This window comes from Panthera tigris, chromosome B3, assembly GCF_018350195.1.
Source record: "Panthera tigris isolate Pti1 chromosome B3, P.tigris_Pti1_mat1.1, whole genome shotgun sequence".
Taxonomy (NCBI): Eukaryota; Metazoa; Chordata; class Mammalia; order Carnivora; family Felidae; genus Panthera; species Panthera tigris.
The window spans coordinates 54,870,673-54,890,562 of NC_056665.1; the positions used below are offsets into that span (position 1 = coordinate 54,870,673).

The 19,890-nt window shown below is 36.1% G+C and overlaps 1 protein-coding gene across 10 annotated transcripts in view; it reads left to right on the plus strand.

Moving 5' to 3' along the window:
- The window catches only part of CEP152 (centrosomal protein 152), a 91,589-nt gene that overhangs the window by 25,981 nt on the left and 45,718 nt on the right, over window positions 1-19,890 (plus strand). For all 10 annotated transcript variants that reach the window (XM_042988922.1, XM_042988921.1, XM_042988920.1 and 7 more), the window contains 4 exons: window positions 1,569-1,716; window positions 3,349-3,440; window positions 4,278-4,441; window positions 18,898-19,102. In XM_042988922.1, the coding sequence (XP_042844856.1) occupies window positions 1,569-1,716; window positions 3,349-3,440; window positions 4,278-4,441; window positions 18,898-19,102 (609 nt within the window). The remainder of the gene's footprint in view (window positions 1-1,568; window positions 1,717-3,348; window positions 3,441-4,277; window positions 4,442-18,897; window positions 19,103-19,890) is intronic.

Below are 19,890 nucleotides of genomic sequence, written 5' to 3' on the forward strand. Positions count from 1 at the left end.
TGTTGCATATAGTCAAGTTATTGCTACAGTTGGCCTTTTCTTTATATAGTTTTTTTCATACCTTTTCTTGAACTAACTTTTTGCCAGTTCTCAGTCTCTCATAAGAGTGATCGTAGCCTCCCCAGCACATAAGTAAATGTTGGTTGTCTCCCCACCCCTTCTCACACACACATTCACACTGTCATTAACGTTAGCCCATTCATCGTGTTTGCCATGGTATTTTGGCACTTCGGAGCCACGCTTTTCAAGCTGGCCTGGGAATTAGCAGCCAAGAGCCAAGAGGTTTGCACTGTTGAATAAACATGGAGTAGTTTCCAGAAGCTTCATTTTGCTCAAAAATTTGGTAGAGAAAATTTAAAGCAAACATGACTACATTATGAAAGAGAATGCAAAATTCACATGAATTTTTAAGGTAAAACAGGAGACTTGAGAGTCTCTTTCCTCTCCTTAACGATACTGTCACTATCCTTAATGAGGTGTCCCTTGTGGTAGTATCCTGAAAGCATTATTGGGCTTTACATTATCCTGTGGATCAGGCCCTAAATGCCTTCTGTCTGCTTCAAAGCCCTTATTACAACTTATTTTCTTCAGGCTTTTTCAGGTGACTTTAACCATTTACCTTAATATACTCCTGGCTGTCTCATGTTCTGCTACTTGTGTGGAATTCAGCCTATATAGGCTTTTTTGAGTGAGAAGTGATGCTTTCTTCTACCTAGGCTTGGGACTCCTGTGGCTTATTACTCCCAAACACATTTTTCTTTTTGAAGAAACTTGAGTATATTATATACGTGCTCTGCATTTTCTACATATCCCCGTACGGCTACACACATGAGTGCATGCGTGTGCCTGCACCCACATACACGCACACACACATTTGTCCCATCTGTTTTTTTTGTCATTTGTTTTTCAAGGTTTTGTTTTGTTTTGTTTATTTGTTTGTTTTTATACCTCACTTTGTGCAAGGCACTGCATAGGTACGTGTAGAAGTAAGAAAAAGAAGGAAATAAGACATGTAAAAGGTAGAAAGAAAAAGAGAAACCGTATAAAAGAAATTCAGAAGAGAGAGAGATTTTTTTTTGGCTACTCAGAGTAGAATGAGCTTTTGGCTGTTCAGAATAGAGTGAGTTTCCATTTATGTGTCTGTATCCTTCCTGTCTTGGGATACAGAGTCCATGGTTCAAAGTGGTCTGCCTAAATATGAATACATACACTTCTACTGACAGTGTAAAATGCAGATAGAAGTGTAATATATTTTCTTTGGCTTGGATAAAATCTAATTTTAGAATATCAGTGTCTTGTGATTATAGAACAGAAGGGACTTTAGAAATCATTGAATTTAACCTTTATTAGCATAATTACAACAGAAAAAAACAGATGGAGAAGTTGATGACTCACCCAAGATCATACAAGTTTGTTCTAACTTCCTCCCAGTCCTGTGCACTTAACCTTGTAAAAGAGGTGATGCTGCTGTGTGATTTTATATTTGACTTAAAATCCAATTGTGTATCATATTTGTTTAATGTTTAACAACTGATCATGAAATGACTTCTTGAATACTTTCTATTTAGGAAGATATTTGTTGTCATTTGAAAGACCAAGTGAACCAATTGGAAAGGAATCAAGAAGCGACCAAATTAGAAAAGACTGAGATCATTAACAGATTGACAAGAAGTCTAGAGGAGAGTCAGAAGCAGTGTGCCAACTTTTTGCACTCAGGTGGGTGCCCGGGGTGGGCTCTTGTCTCCACAGTAGGCTAGCATAATATGCAAAGAGAATGTAGTAGGATCCATGAATTCTAAAACTCGAGAAAGGCAGAAAAGACCACCAGTGACCATTTTTCAAGTGTTGCTATTATATGTGTTTAATGTGCAAAGTAACAAATAAAAATAACCAATAATCCTACCACACAGAGATAACTGTTGTTAATGTTTGAATATATTTCCTTCAAGTGAAATTGAGCTCACACACATAGGTAATTCCCTACTTCTGCACATAGCGCATTTTTGAAAACATACCAAAGCTGAATGTGCAAAAATTGAACGAGATCTATGTTAGAAGGTAGATTCTATCCATGAAAAGTAAAAATGACTATGAAGTCCCATTATATTTTGCTTTTTAAGCTCAGTCTGAGCATGTATTTCTATTGTTTTGTAAAACTCCATTGATTTTTTTTTCCTCTCTCATTTATCTGGCCAGTTGAAGCTAGTGAGTTATATTCTTGTCATGCTTCAAATTACTCATTTGGTTTTCATGGTGTTAAGTTTGGGACATGCTTCTTATCATTAGGTTCAGCAGTAGTTTTTTTTTTGTTTGTTTTGTTTTCTTATTAATTTTTGTAGAATATTAGAGTAAAAGGCAATAGAATAATCACATGTTTATGCAAACACTACCATACAGACAAAACTGCCCTGTTTGCTGGTGAGTAGCTCCCACTGTGAAAATAGCTCAGTGGTTATTCATTACCTGATATGCAAAAGTCACACTTTGGCACGCAAAGCCAATTCAGACTGTTAGTACAATGTGTATAAGAGTAGCTTATTCAAAAGTTGGAAGTACTAAAGTCAAAGACTCTTAAAATATGTGTGTGGGTATGTTTTGGTGGGGGCAAAATTTGGCTCGTACTCTGGGTCCCTCCTCCCTCTTCAGTTTTGTATCCTTTTTGTTTCACGTGGCATTGTTTAGTGAGCCTTTTTCCTTGCCATTAAAGGCTTTGAAATATGATTTTCTTTAGTTGCATAATATGCCATCATTACTTTGCCTAACCATTTCCCAGATGCTCATTTTCTTTTGAGGAAGCCCAGTAACGTCCCTTTCAAATGGGAGCCTCCCCTAGTACATTTAAAACATTAGGTTACCAAAGTTTCTGAAACACAGCCCTAAGATGCTTTTTTCACATGTGGAGGTGGGGGTGGTGGAAATAAAAGCATTTCGAAAGAAGCTAAAGGCAGCAAGATGTAGTTTTCTTATTAGAGGGTAGCAACGGGTTCCAAAGAATTTTTGTTTTGGCTTTCTGCGAGTTGGAACATTATGCTCCTATTAAAGGGCTTGTGGAGTGTTAAGGTCTGTAGACGTGGCTGATTTGATTCATAGCAAGGTCACAGTAGTCCAGGTCTTCAACCTCCCAAGGACATATGAGGAGCCACACTAAATGTGTGGACATGTCTCAGAGATGTCTGGACCTATGCCTTCCCGGTCCCACTGGCTATACCTCTGTCCTCCTAGAAAGGCAATAACAAGGTAACAAAGCAGGACTCCACCTTCTGTAGCCTCAGCGGATTCAAGTTCTTCTGTCCATCGTAGGTTCTTCATCCCTTTACCTTTGGTGCATTCTCTGATTTTCCCCCCCAGGCTCGGTACAGGAGGTGGCTCAGCTACGGTTCCAGCTGCAGCAAGCACAAAAAGCACATGCTATGAGTGAAAACATGAACAAGGCTTTGCAAGTGAGTGTTGCCACTTGGAAGAGACTCCGTGGGTAACTGAATCAGGCAGTGCTTACATCACTTTTCTGGACCTTGGATTTCTCTAAAGGAGCTGGTTGGAGCTGGTTGGACCGTCTCCAGGCCAATGAGAGTTGTTCACGGTCTCACCCACACAGTGAGGTAGTCGAGCCCAGGTCTGTCTTGACTGCGGAGCCAGGGCCTGGCACCCTCCTGTCCGTCTGCCTGTCACCTCCTTCACACGGCATGTCCTTTCACTTACTGGTGGTCGCAGAGATAAGTGTATCCGCAGGTGTGGGAAACCCGCAGTGTAGCTGCAGTTCCCTCACATCCTCCCCCAGCGCGACTTACATTTTCCACTGGAGGAAGAGTTCCAGTATTACCTCTGCTGGAAAGACGTATTTTGCCTTTTCCCACCGGCAGAGTCAAGTACAACACGTTCTTGGCAGACCAGGCCGCTCTGAGCTCTAGAAAGCCAAAAAGTGCTGCCGTCAGTTTCTCAGCTCAAGGGACAGACACTTTTTGTGGAGGACCTAATGTAAGCACAGGAGGCGTGAGAGAAACCACTTAGATTTGCTCTCTCATTCATTTACACATCTGTTCTGTCCGTGTGCTTGAGAACCTGATAATGTGCTGGCCTTTCTAAAGTTGCGGACATCTATGTTTTCATTGTACACCTGTGTTCTTAGCAGCATTTATTTTAAAGTTATTTGTAATGTAAATAAGGTATGTGAAGAAGTATTTCTGGTTTCTGTTGATCGTTAAGATGAATTTTGAAGCACAGAGGGATGACTGATTCCTTCATATTGGAAAATAATTTTCAATAATTTTGTGTTTTAGGAAGAATTAACAGAACTAAAAGATGAAATTTCACTCTACGAATCTGCTGCAAAATTAGGAATACTTCCAAGTGACTCAGAAGGAGAATTAAATATAGAACTCACTGAATCATATGTGGATTTGGGTATTAAAAAAGTCAACTGGAAAAAATCCAAAGTGAAGAGGTATTAAGAAAATAGTTTACCGTATGAGGCGCCTGGCTGGCTGAGTTGGTTAAGCGTCCAGCTCTTGATTTTGGCTCAGGTCATGATGTCATGGTTGGTAGGATCGAGCCCCATGGCGGGCTTTGTGCTGACAGAGTGGGGCCTGCTTGGGATGCTCTCTCTCCCTCTCTCTTTGCCTCTCTCTCTCTCTCTCTCTCTCTCTCTCTCTGTCTCAAAATAAATAAACATTAAAAAAACAGTTTACATAGAAGAACCTGCGTTAATAATACTGATGATACGAGTAAATAAGTGGCACGAGGCATGAAATGGTGAGCTAACTAGGGGTTCTTGAATGTGGGACAGTATGCTTCAGTCGTTTCTAATGAAGTGTAAATGTCTGAAGTCAAAATGAACAGAAACTTCAACTATTGATCTTGTACTGTCTTCAATACCAATAGGCACATCAGTTTCAATAAGGTGGAAATGATTAAAGTTAAAACACACAGAGTAAATTCTACAACTGAGGTTATGTATCTGCTCTGTTATTAAGGCAAGGACATATTATTTTTATTCGTACCGTGTGTTGAAGGCGGGTACGTGGCATTTATCAATGGCATATGAGAAAATTAAGCATTAATTTTCCCTAGGAACGTTACTGAGACCTTAATCTTAAAATAGGGATGCTGTCTTTTATACTTCCGCTTAACACAGAGGTATAATACTTTAATACTTGGCAAGGAGTGTCTTATCATCCCTTCCAGGAACCCACGTGGGGAGGGAGTGGGTGGTAAAAGAGGAACACATTTTGGTACCTTTAAACGCTTCACAAATGAGTGGAGGACAGGATGTACTTTCTGGAGGTGCTTGCGGTTTGGGAAGCGCTATGCAAGGCTCTGGGAGTAGAGCATAAAAGATGAGGATGAAACCCTCCCTGACTCCAGGGAGTTTACGTTTTGCCTGGATGAGGAGAGGGAGACATACTTGTGGGCCACTACGTGCTGTGTGCTAAATGTTATCCTTGATGTACAGAGAGGCATTTATCCAGTCACTCCTTCTCCTGGGTGTGGGAAACGGATGAAACGTGGGTATTTGGAAGAGATTGTATTTAGGCTAAGGAAAGCCTTCCTCAAATGCATCCAGATGCCGCACCGTCACTGTCCAGTTTATAATTTCAGACTAAGTTTCGTGAGAGTGTTTACTACCTGTTGTGTTTCAGGTATCCTGCAACTAAATACAGGTGTACGTATCTCCTGAAGGGTTTGCTCTACAATAGGTTTTAGAAGTTAAGTATGTTCATAGTATGATCTTTTCGAAACAAGATGACATTTAGAAAATTGAAATCTAAAGTGATCAGGAAGTAAGGTGAAACAAGATGTTGGTTTAGTTTAATAAGGCTTCATTTGTTTGGCGGTCAGTCTTTAGGGACTCTCACCTTGACAGGTTACAGCTACGATCCAGAAGGAAGCTAAGAAGCAAAGAACACAACTAGAATATGTGGTGTGTTTAGCAGGAACCACCTTCAGGCTCTCATCACAGGGCCTTACTGACTTAGAGTTGTTTGGATCCCAGGAGTTATCTGAGTTCCTGGCTGCCGAGTAGCTGGGGAAGGGGATTGGGAGAGGTACTACCAGTGTTTCATTCAGATAGCTCAACCTCAGCAAGGAGAGGACGACAGCAACTATAGCTGCGATCTGCCTCAAAATGTCTGCAATCACGATCTTGAGTTATTGAAGAAAAAGGATGTGTGTGTTATATTTTTTAGACAGATTTACATACAATTTTGAAGTTAAAATGTGGTCATCTGGAAATTTACTGCTGTGAATGCCTCATTTCCTGTTAATGCCAGATTAATTCTGAATGGCTAGTGGAAAGGGCATGGTCTTGAGATGCAGATTTTGTTCTGATTTGTAGTTTTGCCATTCAGCACTAGCTTTGTGATCTTGGGCAGGTTCCTTGGCTTTTCTGAGCCTGTTTTCTTATCAGGTTTTTTCTCTTAAGTAGATTATAGATATCTCTTGGGGGTTAAAGTGAGGATTAAGATAAATAACGAATATAAAGGACCTCATATAAAATGTTCTTGCACTTAGTAGGCATTTAGTCATTGATAACTATTGCTATTATTATTTAATAGATGATTGGTTAAAATATACCATTGATCCAGTTTTCATATTAATTCTCTTTTAACTCAACATATATCTTGTAAAAAGTTTTGATTCTCATCTCACCCTTGGGGAAACATCAGATCTGTATTTTCATTTCAGGGTTGGGAAAACCAACCAAAGCCGAACTCTTTTGCCCAAGAGGACACGCTATATTAGCAGCAGAACCATACTTGAGCCCCAAACCATACAGTCCTGTAAATCTGTCCTATTTACATGACAAACCTTTTTGCTTTTGACTTCCTTCTTCTTTCTGTCTTGCATTTTAGAGGATTAATGATTTAGTTCATGTCAAAAAAGATTTTTCTCCGGTTGTAATTGGTGCAATAAATAGCCTGGGAATTTGGAAAATAATACATATATATGTTATATAAAAATAATGTATACTTTTTCAGGTAGACTTAATTCATCATGATGTTTAATGTGTTCTGCTTCTGCCCTTTGTATTTAATTCATGCTCCTAACCAAAACCCTACAGTAATTTAAAGCACATGCCTATAGATAACCAACCTGAGACCTCACATCACTATCATAGTCATGTCACTGTCACAGTAAAAGGGTTGCCACTCCTAAGCACAGAGTGAGTGGTCACTGAGATTCAGCCTGAAGACGTTCAGTGAAGCGCACGATATGCGGAAAGAGGTTTAGCTTGTAGCCCTCCCACCCACCAGCAGTTTAATAGATAAGAATCTGAGCAAAAAGTAAAAATATTTATTTTTAGGTCAGAGTGAGAGGAGGTATAGGAGAGAAGAGATTTGTACTTTTTCTCTGCTGTATTGTGATTCTTAGAACGAGAGGAAGCCACAGTTTTCCCAGTGTCGAGAATTTTAGTCCTGTGTTGACTTGAGCTGCTTTCAAATCACTGACCCAAATATTAGCGGCTCCAAGCTTTTATTCTCAGCTACCACCTCCCTCAAGCTACTGCCTAGTAAATTTTAAGGGTTTAGCCTCAGTGTTCTATTTCACATTCATGGAACTTGAGTAGCTAAATCTGCATGCAGCTTGCAGACAGCTTCCCTCTCCCTTATTATAGTTGGCTGCGAAGCTCAAATAATAAACATTTAACAAGTGGAATGCCTTTTCCCTTTGGTCTTCTCAGCAGGCTTCATAAGGGACTACAGTTTATTTGGACTTAGGGGAACCAACTTCCACAGAACTCAGCAGGACTGGTCACCACTGCTGATTTTTTTCCCTTTTGGGAAAGAAGAGAAAATTATTTTAGCAAGCGCTTTTCTCTGCTCTCTGACTTGGCTCTCTCTAGGAGTACATGATGTGCTATTTCAGTGGTCAGCATTCAGTAAGAAAAAAAATTAGGGATGCGTAATTTGTTAACTGAGTCAAAATAAGCGTTCTGCTAAAAGTGCACATCTTATATAGCTTAGAAAAATGCATTGTAACTTATTTTATATTTCTTATGTAATTATATTTCTATTTTATTTTACATCTCTTTCCATAGGAGTGGTTTAAATAGATGAGATCTATACAGACATGTTTACATTATATAACATATACAAAAGTTGTGTGTATTGATAAATATGTAGTGTATTGCAAGGAACTCCTTTTATAACGCCTAAAAAAGCCTAATATTTTGTTCATTCTTCGTCTCTCTGTATAAGTGTGTGTGTGTGTATACATACAGTGTATATGCATTCTAACCTTTCGTTTGGAATCACCAGAAACCGAAAAACAGCAAAAAATTAAACTCAGATACTGTTATTTATTTTTTTTTAGAACTACCTTTAGTGTTTTAGAACAGTTTTAGAGAACCAGAAAAATTAGTACAGATTTTCTCTATACTCCATACTCATTTTCTTCTGTTAACATCTTATACCATCATGGTAACTTCGTTACAATTAATGAACTAATAGTGATACATTATTAGAAACTAATGTCCATACTTTATTTGGATCCTCAGTTTTTACCTCATGTCCTTTTTCTGTTCCAGGACTGCATCCAGGATGCCAGGTTAGGAGTCATGTTTCCTTAGGTTCCTCTTAACTTTCCTTGTTTTTGATGACCTTGACAGTTTTGAGAAATACTGGTCAGGTCTTTTATAGGAAGCCCCTCTTGGAATTTGATGTTTGTTTTATGATTGGTTTTCTCGGGGGTTTTGTGGAAGAAGACCACAGAGATGAGGTGCCATTTTCATCATATCATACTGAGGGCACATACTATCAACTACTTATTTTTTTTTAAAAAGTAACTTTCTCCTTTATTATTGAAAAAATGGAAAATAAAGATTAAGAAAACAGAAGAAAATTAAAAGCAACACAATCTTACTTCACCTCCCATGAAGAAAACAACTTGTGACATTTTGGTGTATAACTTCCACATTATCTGTGTTGTATATTTCTAAAAGATAAAATAATATTGAATGTATTTTATAATTTAGCATATTTAGCATATTTTGAAATCATTTTAACATATTCTGAAATCTTTAGATGGTAATGTAAATATTTACTAATGGATATGTGGATGAATGAACTATGTTTTAGTAATACACTTTAATTTTTTCATTATAAGTAATGCAATATTATTATTATCACAAGCTTGTTTGTAGTCAAGTCTTTATTGACATCTTTACTTCCTTAAGATTTGGGTGTATATCCTTGCTAAGAGGTGTGCACATATTTGAGGTCTTTGATACATATTGCCAAGCAGTCTGTAGTTTGCTTATTACCCATGTCATGTGGCAGTGCCTATTTCTGAGCATCCTAGCTAGTGCTGAGAGTTACCACTTCTACTGTTTAAAATTTTTATGTAGTTAGACCCATCATTCTCTCTACCTGTCTGATTTCTTGATGGTATTTCTCTAGTAATTTTTATAATTTTGTTTTACTTTTTAAACCTTTTAAAGTTGAGAAAGTGCATGAAACATAAGTGTATAGCTTAACGAATGATTTTAAAGCGAATGCCCATGGAGCCACTACCCAGAAATAAACATTGTTAGCAACTGTTCATATGCCTCTTCCCAGTCATAATCTTGAAGTTAACTACTCTCTTAACTGCTAGAGCAATTGTTTTCTGGGTTTATTGTTACCTTGTAAGACCTAATTATTCATACCTAAACACTATAGATTCAAATTGCCTTTGTACAGAGGGAACTCATACATTAGATGTTATTTTTTTCTTCTATAATTGTATTAAGATATATTTAAAGTACCATAAAATTTACCCATTTAAAGTGTGCAGTTCAGTGGTGTTTCATATATTCAGAGTTGTGCAACTGTTACCACAACCTAATTTAGAACATTTCAGTATCCCCAGAAAGAAACCCTGTAGGTATTATTAGTCATTCCCCATTACTCCTTCTTGTCCTCACTGCTCAGGCAATCACTAACCTACTTTCTATTTATGGATTTGCCTATTCTGTACATTTCACATAAATGGAATCATGTAGTATGTGAATGTATAATGGAGTCATGTAGTATGTGGTATTTTGTAACTGGCTTCTTTTACTTAGCAGATGCTTTCACGGTTCATCCACATTGCAGCATCTATCAATACTTCATTCCATTTTGTAGCCAAAAAATATTCCATTGTGTAAATATATATCATATTTTACTCATTCATTCATCAGCTAATGGACATTTATTTGAGTTGTTTCTACTTTTTAGCTATTATGAATAATTCTGCTAGGAACATTTGTGGACAAATTTGTGTGGGTATAGGTTTTCATTTCTCTTAGAGGTACAGTTGACCCTTGATCAATGCAGGACTTCAGGGCTCTGACCTGCTGTGCAGTTGAGAATCTGCATATGACTTTTGACTTTCCAAAAACTTAACAGCTAATACCCTATTGTTGACTGGAAACCCTAGCAGTAACATAAACCATTGGTTAACTCATATTTTGTACGTTATGTGTATTATATACTGTATTCTTACATTAAAGTAAGCTATAGAAAAGAAAATGCTAAGATAATCATAAGGAAGAGGAAATACATTTACAGTTTTGTACTGTATCAAAAAAAAATCCACATGTGAGTGGTCCCGTGCTTTCAAACCTATATTATTCAAGGGTCAACTGTATATCTGGGAGTGGAATTGCTGAGTGATGTGATAAATCTACGGTTAGCATTTCAAAAAATGGTCATACTGTTTTCCAAAGTGGCTGCACCATTTTACATTCCCTCTAGCAATGTATGAGGGTTCTAATTTCTTTATATCCCTGCCCACACTTGCTGTTTGGCTTGGATTTGTGAATGATGTAGTTTTTATTTGATGGCTAACTATGTTGAATGTCTTTTACTATGTTTATTGGCCATTTGTATATCTTCTTTGGGAAGATCTCTTCACATCTTTTGCCCATTTTAAAATTGGGTTTCCTTTTATTGCTTTTGAGAGTTCTTTATATATTCTAAATACAAGTCTCTTGTCAGATATATTATTTGCAAGTATTTTCTCCTGTGGGTTGTCTTTTCACTTTCTTGATAACATCCTTTGAAGCAAAAAAAGTCTTTAATTTTATGAAGTCCAAGTTACCTATTTTTTCTTTGGTTGCTTGTGCTTTTGATTATTTAAGAAGCTATTCTCTAATCCAAGGTCCTCAAGATTTATACCTATGTTTTCTTCTAAGAGCTTTATCTCTTACATTAGGTCTTAGGTTCATTTTGAATTAATTTTTGCTGTATGATATGTAGAACTTCATTCATTTGCATCTGGGTATCCATTTGTCCCAGTACCAAAATTGTTTTGACATCCTTGTCAAAAATCAGTTGACTGTAAATGTGAGGATTTATTTCTGCACTTTCAATTCTGTTCTACTGATCTGTATGTCTGTCCTTATGCCAGTGCCATACCGTCTTGATGTAGCTTTGTAGTAAGTTTTGAAATTGGGAAGTATGAGTCTTTCAGCTTTGTCTTTTTAAAGATTGGTTGGGCTATTCTGGGTCTCTTGCATTTCCACAGAAATTTTAGGATCAGTTTGTCATTTTCTACAAAGAAACCAGGTGGGATTTTGATTGGGGTTGCATGCAGTCTGTAGATCAATTTAGGGGAATATTGCAATCTTAATCCATGTTGGGTTCTGATTCCTGAACATAGGATGTCTCCCCCCCCCCTTTTTTTTTTAGGTCTTCTTTAATTTCTTTCAGTGTACTACTCGTGTTTTGTATTTTTGTGGTTTTCAGTGTACTAGTCATATAGTACTTCTGTTAAATTTACTCCTAGGTGTTTTATTCTTTTGGCTATACTTTTGTTGGATTATTTTCTTAATTTTATTTTCAGGTGGTTAATTACTAGTGTACAGAGGTACAGTTGATTTTATATATTGATCTTGTATCCTGACCCATAGCTGAACTTGTTAATTTAGTTCAACTAGTTTTTTAGTGGGTTCCTTAGGATTTTTTGTATATAGGGTCATGTCACCTGAAAATGGAGATTATCGTACGTCTTTCTTTCCAATCTGAATGCCTTTTATTTTTTTCTTGACTAATTGCTCCAGCTAGAATCTCTAGTACAATGTTGAATAGAAATGGTAAGAGCAGATATTCTTGTTTTGCTCCTCATCTTATGGGGAAGCATTCAGTCATTCTCCATTTAGCATAAATGCTAGCTTTGTTTTTTTTAAAGATAAAGGTGTTCTTTAGACTTTTATTCACTTAACATTTTGTTGAGACTCAAGGTGTAGCATGTAGCTGTATCTTATTCATATATATACATATACATATATATGTATATATGTGTGTGTGTGTATGTGTGTGTGTATCTTTGATTTGTATGAATATTCCAGTTTATTTTTCAATCTACTGACCATAGATTTTTAATGTTACTTCCTAGTACAATGTACATATATTTTTGTTGGATATATATACTTAGAAGTGAAATTGTTTGTAGTATATGTGTTTCAACCTTAATAGGTAATACCAAACTTTTCCAAAGGAATTGTGCCAATTTACATCCCCACCAGAAGTATATGAAAGTCTTAATTGCTCTGTCTCTTTGCTAACACTTGATATTTTCAGGTTTTTGCTTTTAACCATTTAATGTGTAATGATAGTTTATTGTGATTTTAATTTACATTATCCTAGATTATTATTGAGATTGAGCTCCATTGAAAAACCTATCTCTATTGTGTTTATTGGTGTGTGTGTGTGTGTGTGTGTGTGTGCATGTGCCTGTGTGTGTGTGTATGTGTAGGACTTGCTGATGTCCCTCCTTAGTTTTTAAATGACTGTGTGTGTGCATGTGTTTTGTTGATGTGTTGGATTTTTTCCTTTTTTAAATATCTTTTTGTATATAAATTCTTTGATGGTTATGTGTATTGTACTTATCGTCTCACTTTTTTTTTTTAAATCAGTTAAAAAAAATTTTTTTTAATGTTTTATTTATTCTTGAGAGAGAGAGAGAGACAGAGCATGAGCGAGGGGCAGGCAGAGTGAGACAAGGACACAGAATCTGAAGCTGACTCCAGGCTCTGAGCTGTCAGCATAGAGCCCGATGTGGGGCTCGAACTCACGAGCCGTGAGATCATGACCTGAGCCGAAAACAGGCACTGAACCCACTGAGCCACCCAGGCACCCCTCGTCTCACTTTTAACCTCTAAATTTGTCTTTTAATGAATGGAAGTTTTTTAACTTTAGTCAAATTTATCAATCTTTGTGGTTAGTGCTTTTTATGCTCTCTTTAAGAAACCTTCCCTGTTATCCTATGCTGCCTTCTAAAAGCTTTAATGCTTTGTCTTATACTTTAACCATCTCTCTGGAATTGCTGTCTTGTTAGGGTTTTTCTGCTTACTCTTTCTTGTTTACACCTTCAAATGAATTTTATAATTAAGCTTGTTTTATTCCAGAAAAAAAAATCCTGACAATATTTTTATTAGGATCACGTTGAACATATACATAAGCCTAGGGAGAGTTGATATTTTTATGATGCTGAATTCTTTTATCCAAGAATATAGCATGTCTTTTCATTTCCTTAAATCTATTTTAGTCTCTCAAGATTGGTTTGAGACTAGCTTGTTGTTGTTTTTGTTTTTTTTTTTTATCTTTAGGTTTTTGCACAATTCTTGTAAAATTGATGCTTAGGTATTTTATTTTTGCAATAGTAAATAAGGTATTCTTTTTCCATTATTCTTGAGCACTGTTTTGTATATATGACTTCTACATTTTGTGTTATAACCTGTTTTCTAACTCTCTGTTTGTAGTGGTTTTTCCATTATATTTTAGGCTTTCCGAGATATAATTATATCATCTGTTAATGGAGATAATTGTACCTCATTTTTTTCCACTTATGCTCCAAATTGCTTTCTCTTTCTGGTTACATTAGAGTTCCTCTATCTTATTTAGATGTTGATAGTTTAAATGCCGTTTTCAATGTGACTGTACCATTTTGCATCAACAGAAGCAATGTCTGAGGTGTCAGTTGTTCTACATTGTTGTTAAAACTTGGTGTTGTTAATCTTTTTTAATTTGAATATTTCTAGTGTGTGTAGTGATACCTTACTGTGGGTTTAATTTTTATTTACCTATTAACCAGTGATCTAAGCATCTTTTGCTGTGTTCTTCTTTCCCTTTCTTCTTCCTCTTTTCTTCCTGATGTGGTTAATTGCCATTTGTATATATTGTTTGGTCTTCAGAAATTTCGGGATATAAGCCCTTTGTCTGATATGTATGATGTGAACATTTTCTTCCAATCTCTCGTTTACATTATCATGTTCTTAATGATATCTTTTGAGGAGCAAAAGTTTAAATTTTTATGAATTTAGATTTATCAATGATCTCTTTTATAGTTCATGGTTTTGGGTCCTAATCTGTCACACAGATTTTCTTTTAGGATTTTAAAAGTTTGATAGTTTTACCTCTTACATTTATATCTATGGCATAAATAAATCATTATGGATTAGTTTGTTAGTATGATGTCCATTTTATTCATACCAATATCCAATTGATATAATACCATTTGTCAAAAAACTTTTCATTGAGTTGCCTTGATATCTTTGTTGATAATCAATTGGTCATTTGTGGCCCATTTCTGTACTCTCCATTCTGTTCCCCTGCTCTTTTTTGCTGTTCATATTCTTGATACTGTAGCTTTACAATAAGTCTTGAAATGTGTTGGACAAGTCCTTCAGCTTTGTTTATTTTCAAAATTGTTTTGGCTATTCTAAGTTCTTTGCATTTCAAAATAAATTTAATGACTGGTTTGTCAGTTTCCACAATAAAGTCGGATGGAGTTTTGATTGGGATTGTGTCACATCTATAGATCAATTTTGGGAGAATTGACATCTTAAGAAATTACTATTTGTCAATTATAGCTAAATAAAGCTGAAGGAAAAAAAATTGTCTCCCAGTTTCAGAACATGCATGTTATACCTCTCTGTATTCTTCAGTTTCTCTCAGTAATATTTTGTAGTTTTTATACAGAGATTTCTCTTTGGTAGATAATATTTCCCTTTAGATTGACTTTAGATTGAATTTAGAATTGAAGTTAGATTGAATTCCCTAATTTCCTTTAACATTTCTTCTAGAGTATGTCTGTTGGCAACAAATTCTTAGTTTTCTTATATGAAAATGTCCTTTTTTTGGCTGATTATAGAATTCTGGATCAACTCTTCTTTTATTTCAGCACTTTAAATATATGTTCTTCCCCTGTTTCTGGCCTTGGTGATTTCTGAAGAGATATCTATTATTATTTAAATCCTTATTCTTGTGTGTAATGGTGTAGTTTTTCTTTTGTTATTTTCAAGATATTTTTCCCCTTTACATTTCAGCACTTTATGATGTGCCTAAGTGTTTTGGGTTTTTTTTTGTTTTTTTGTTTTTTAGTTTATTTCATTTGGGGTTCACTGAGCCTGTTGAAAATGTAAAGTTATTATGCCTTTAGTAAATTTGTGAAATGTTGACCATTATTACTTTAAATACCTTTTCTGCTCATGTCTCTTTCTTCTCTCCTTATAGGTCTACAATTACACAACTTAATTTTTTTTTTATCTTCTCATAGTTCCTCACACTTAACTTTTTTCCATCTTTTTTTCTGTTTTCAGATTGGATAATTTCTGTTGAGCTATTTTCAAGTTCACTCATTCTACTGTCATCTCTGTTTTATGAAGCCTGTATAGGGAAGGCTTTTTATTTCATTTTTTTTTTAACTTTCAGATACTGTGTTTTTCAGTGATAAAATTTCTATTTGGTTCCTTTATAGTTTTTACTTCTGTGTTAAGAATTCCTAGTTTTTCATTCACTTTAAATATGTTTCCTTTTACTTCATTGGACACAGACATAATAGTTGCTTTAAACTTTGAAAACTCTTTGTGATAGCTCCAGCATTAACATCTATAGATTTTTTTTTTCTTGCAAGTTAGTCCATTTTCTTGGTTAGTTGTGGGTCGAGTAATTTTAGATTATATACAGACCCACTTTGCAGATACTGAGTTTTGTTTATGAACTGGCAACCCTCTCGGTGCCATTTTGCCAACAATATTTGCTGATTTCATGTCTCTGTGTCACATTTTGGTAATTCTCACTGTATTTCAAACTTTATTATATTCATTATGGTGACCTGTGATCTATGATTAGAAATCGTTAAAAGCTCAGATGTTGGTCAGCATGTTTTAGCAATAAATTATTTTTTAATTAAAATTTATATATTTTTTAGACATAATGCTATTGCTCACTTAATTGACTCTTCATCTGAGTAGCTTTATTGAAATATTTGCTTTACTGTAGTGGTCTGCAATCAAATCTGTGATATCTCTATGGTATGCCTGTAGTAGACATTATGATTTTTACATTGTGTGGAAACTTGTATGGGTGTTTCAGATCTCAATTTATTGGTTCAAGCCTTTGCTACATTGGTTTGAATCCATTCTTGTATGCATACCTCAAGAGTTAGTCACTGTGAGATATGTGTGTATGGTTCATATTTCAGTTAAATTCTCTAAATATTTGACCTGCTGGTTTGTGGGTTTGTTCTGTGCGTGCACAGTTCAGGGCCTAGACTGAGGCTTGCATACGTTTATGCACAGAATTCATGACTCCTTTTTCTGGTTTTCTTCTCTCTCGGAGTCTTCCTGCTCTCTCTCTTTATCATTGGTTTTCAGCAATTTGATGTTAATACAACTTATGGTTTTTCTTCATTTTTCTGTTTGAGATTCATTGAGCTTGTAGGTTTTAATGGGGTTTTAGTTTTCATTGAATAGGAAAATTTTGGTCATTAAAAAAATTTTTTTATTATGCCCCCTTCCTCTCTCCTTTTCTGGGACTTCAGATATAGTTGGGTTAGATACAACTTAACATGCTCAGTATATTTCTGTTTTAGTCTTCTTTCTCTCTATTTGGTTTTGTAGAGTTTTACTGCTGTGTTTATGTCCGCTGATCTTTTCTGCAGTATTAACTAAGCTGTTAATCTCATGCAGTATATTTTTCATTTCAGATGTAGTTTTTGGTCTAAAGTTCAGTTTAGGTCGTTTTTGTATCTTCTGTTTCTCTCATTGTATTCATGTGTTTTCTCTTACCTTCTTGGACATGCACAATATATTTAATTAATTTTACCACTGGCACCATTGCTGGGTCAGTTTCTATTGATTGATTTTTTTTTTCCTGGTTGTAGTTGATACTTCCCTTTTATTTTATTTTTTTTTTAATTTTTTTTTTAATGTTTATTTATTTTTGAGACAGAGACAGAGCATGAATGGGGGGCGGTCAGAGAGAGGGAGACACAGAATCTGAAATAGGCTCCAGGCTCTGAGCTGTCAGCACAGAGCCCAACGCGGGGTTTGAACTCACGGACCGCGAGATTATGACCTGAACCGAAGTCGGCCGCTTAACCGACTGAGCCACCCAGGCACCCCACTTTCTTCCCTTTTATATTTTCTTTGCTTATTTGCAGGCCTGGTAAGTTTTGATTAGATGCTGGACATTTTGAATTTTATATTTTAGATGTTAGATTTTGTTGTATTTTTAAAAAATATTGCTCTTTTTTGTGACACACTTAAGCTTCCTGGGATTCTTCCAAGGTTATTTATTTATTTATTTATTTATTTATTTATTTATTTATTTATTTATTTATTTACTGGGTGGTCTTAGGAAAATATTTCTTCTTTTTCTAATTTAAATTTTCAGTTAGTTAACATATAGTACAATATTGGTTTGGTTTCAGGAGTAGAATTCAGGGATTCATCACTTACATACAACACCCAGTGCTCATCACAAGTGCCCTCCTTAATACCCATCACCCATCTAGCTCATCTCCCACCCACCTCCCTCCATCAACCCTGTTTGTTCTCTGTCGTTAAGAGTCTCTTGTGGTTTGTTTCCCTCTCTTTTCTTTTTCTCCCCATTTTCCCATAGGTTCATCTGGCCCCATTACTGAGGCAATATTTGATATTCTGTGAATTAGGAGATCTTTTCACTATGGTTCCTTGGAACCCACAGTATTTCCAACCTTATTCTTTTCCTGCAGTTCTTTCCCTGGACTTGCAGTAATTTTCTCACATGTATACACAGATCTCCAGTGCTCTCTTTCTGTGTAGCTTCCTTTCCCATAGTGTTTCCCTCCTTAAATTCTAGCCATTTTGACCTTCCCAAACTGAACTCTGCAACTTGGTGAGATTGCTAAGCTGTCTTTGGCCTTTCTCTCCCCGTGCCGCAGGCTGGAAACTTCCCAGGGAGATAGCAGCAGCAATCATAGGGCTCACCTTGTTTGTTTTTCTTTTTTCAGGGATCATTATGGTGTGCTGCCTGCTGTCTAGTGATTGAAAGCCATCCCTTAACATATTTTATTTGGTTTTCCAGTTTTTTTACGGCAGGAAGATAAATCTGGCATTTTTAATCCATTACGGCAAGGAGCAGAAATTCTCCAGTTTTGAAATTTATTGAAACTAAAGTTGGGATTAAATTAGCATGGCTTTTATTTTTTTTTATTTTCCCCCCTAATTGCTCAGATATCCACTCAGACTGGTGTTTTAGTAAAAGAGATACAGAAATTGTTAGTTAGGATGACTAGTATTTTACTTTTCACTTCCTCCTTTATTTTCATGTTGTTTCTCTTAGAGTCATAAAGGGCATGTGTATACAGCACACAACTTACCAAAAACCAAAAAAGCATGCCATATTGAAGTTCACCTGGTTTAACTCCTTTCAGTGAGGCAGATGGTCTAAGCATAATAATGGCCTTCTTATGAATAAACTCACTTCTATATATGGGGACATAGCAAAGGTGACAAAGCTTGTATATGACAAAGCTTAAAACTGTTTTTGAAACACCAGTATATAGTTGTATAAGTCACAAAACATCTTCACAACTGCAATCACTTTCAAGAAATAACCATGCTTGATTTGTTACTCGATTTCGTATTCGACATGATGATTTCTCCTTTAGCATTGTACAGCAAGAAGACCCAAATGAAGAGCTTCCCAGAGACGAGGTCGTCCTGAAGCTGAAAGGACAAGTGCAGCGTTTGCTGGGGAGCAACTCAGTGAAGCGTCATCTGGTGTCTCAGTTACAAACTGAGCTCAGAGACTGTCATAAGAAAATTGAAGATCTCCAACAAGCGGACAAAGATGAAAAAAGCATCAAGGTTGAGGTTTGTAGAGTTAAAAAGCCATTTTTAAAAGACTTTAATGAAAAAAATGCTTACAGTCTTCACATTTAAATCAAGCCTTTGTCTTTCAAGGTCTCATTTGATTTTATTTAGAAGTAAAGTGTAAAGAAGGGAATGCCACATAAAGAAATATATTTTCTGGTTCCTTTTGCAAAGCACCTCATAAATGAGATGTTAGTTAGGCAAAATTCCTTTACCACAAATCCAAGGAAGGAGTCTACGTAAAAAAGTATGTGCATTTCCTCAAGATTGGCTTGTATCAACAGTGTTCTAAAGCCTTAAATTCTCCACAGCTAAATCCCTTAGCATTTTGTCTATGACATTTCTCTCGCCCATGTTCCTATAAGAAGAGTCTTTCTATATAAGGAAATTAATTATGTAGTGGTGGCGTTGTAAGTGAGAAAGGCACAGAAACAGGTTATGTCAGAATCATTGAATCTACTTTTATTTATATTTTTTATTTATTATTTAAAAAAAATTTTTTAGTGTTTTATTTATTTTTGAGAGCGAGAAAGAGTGGGAGCGGGGGAAAGGGAGAGAGAGAGACACAGAATCGGAAGCAGGCTCCAAGCTGTCATCACAGAGCCCGATGCAGGGCCCAAACCCACGAACCGTGAGATCATGACCTGAGCCAAAGTCCGTCACCCAAGTGGCTGAGCCACCCAGATACCCCCGAATCTACTTTTATATGCTTCAGTTGGCTTCCTTACTTCATAGATGAGGAAGATGAAGCTGGAGGAATGTGACTTCATAGATGAGGAAAATGAAGC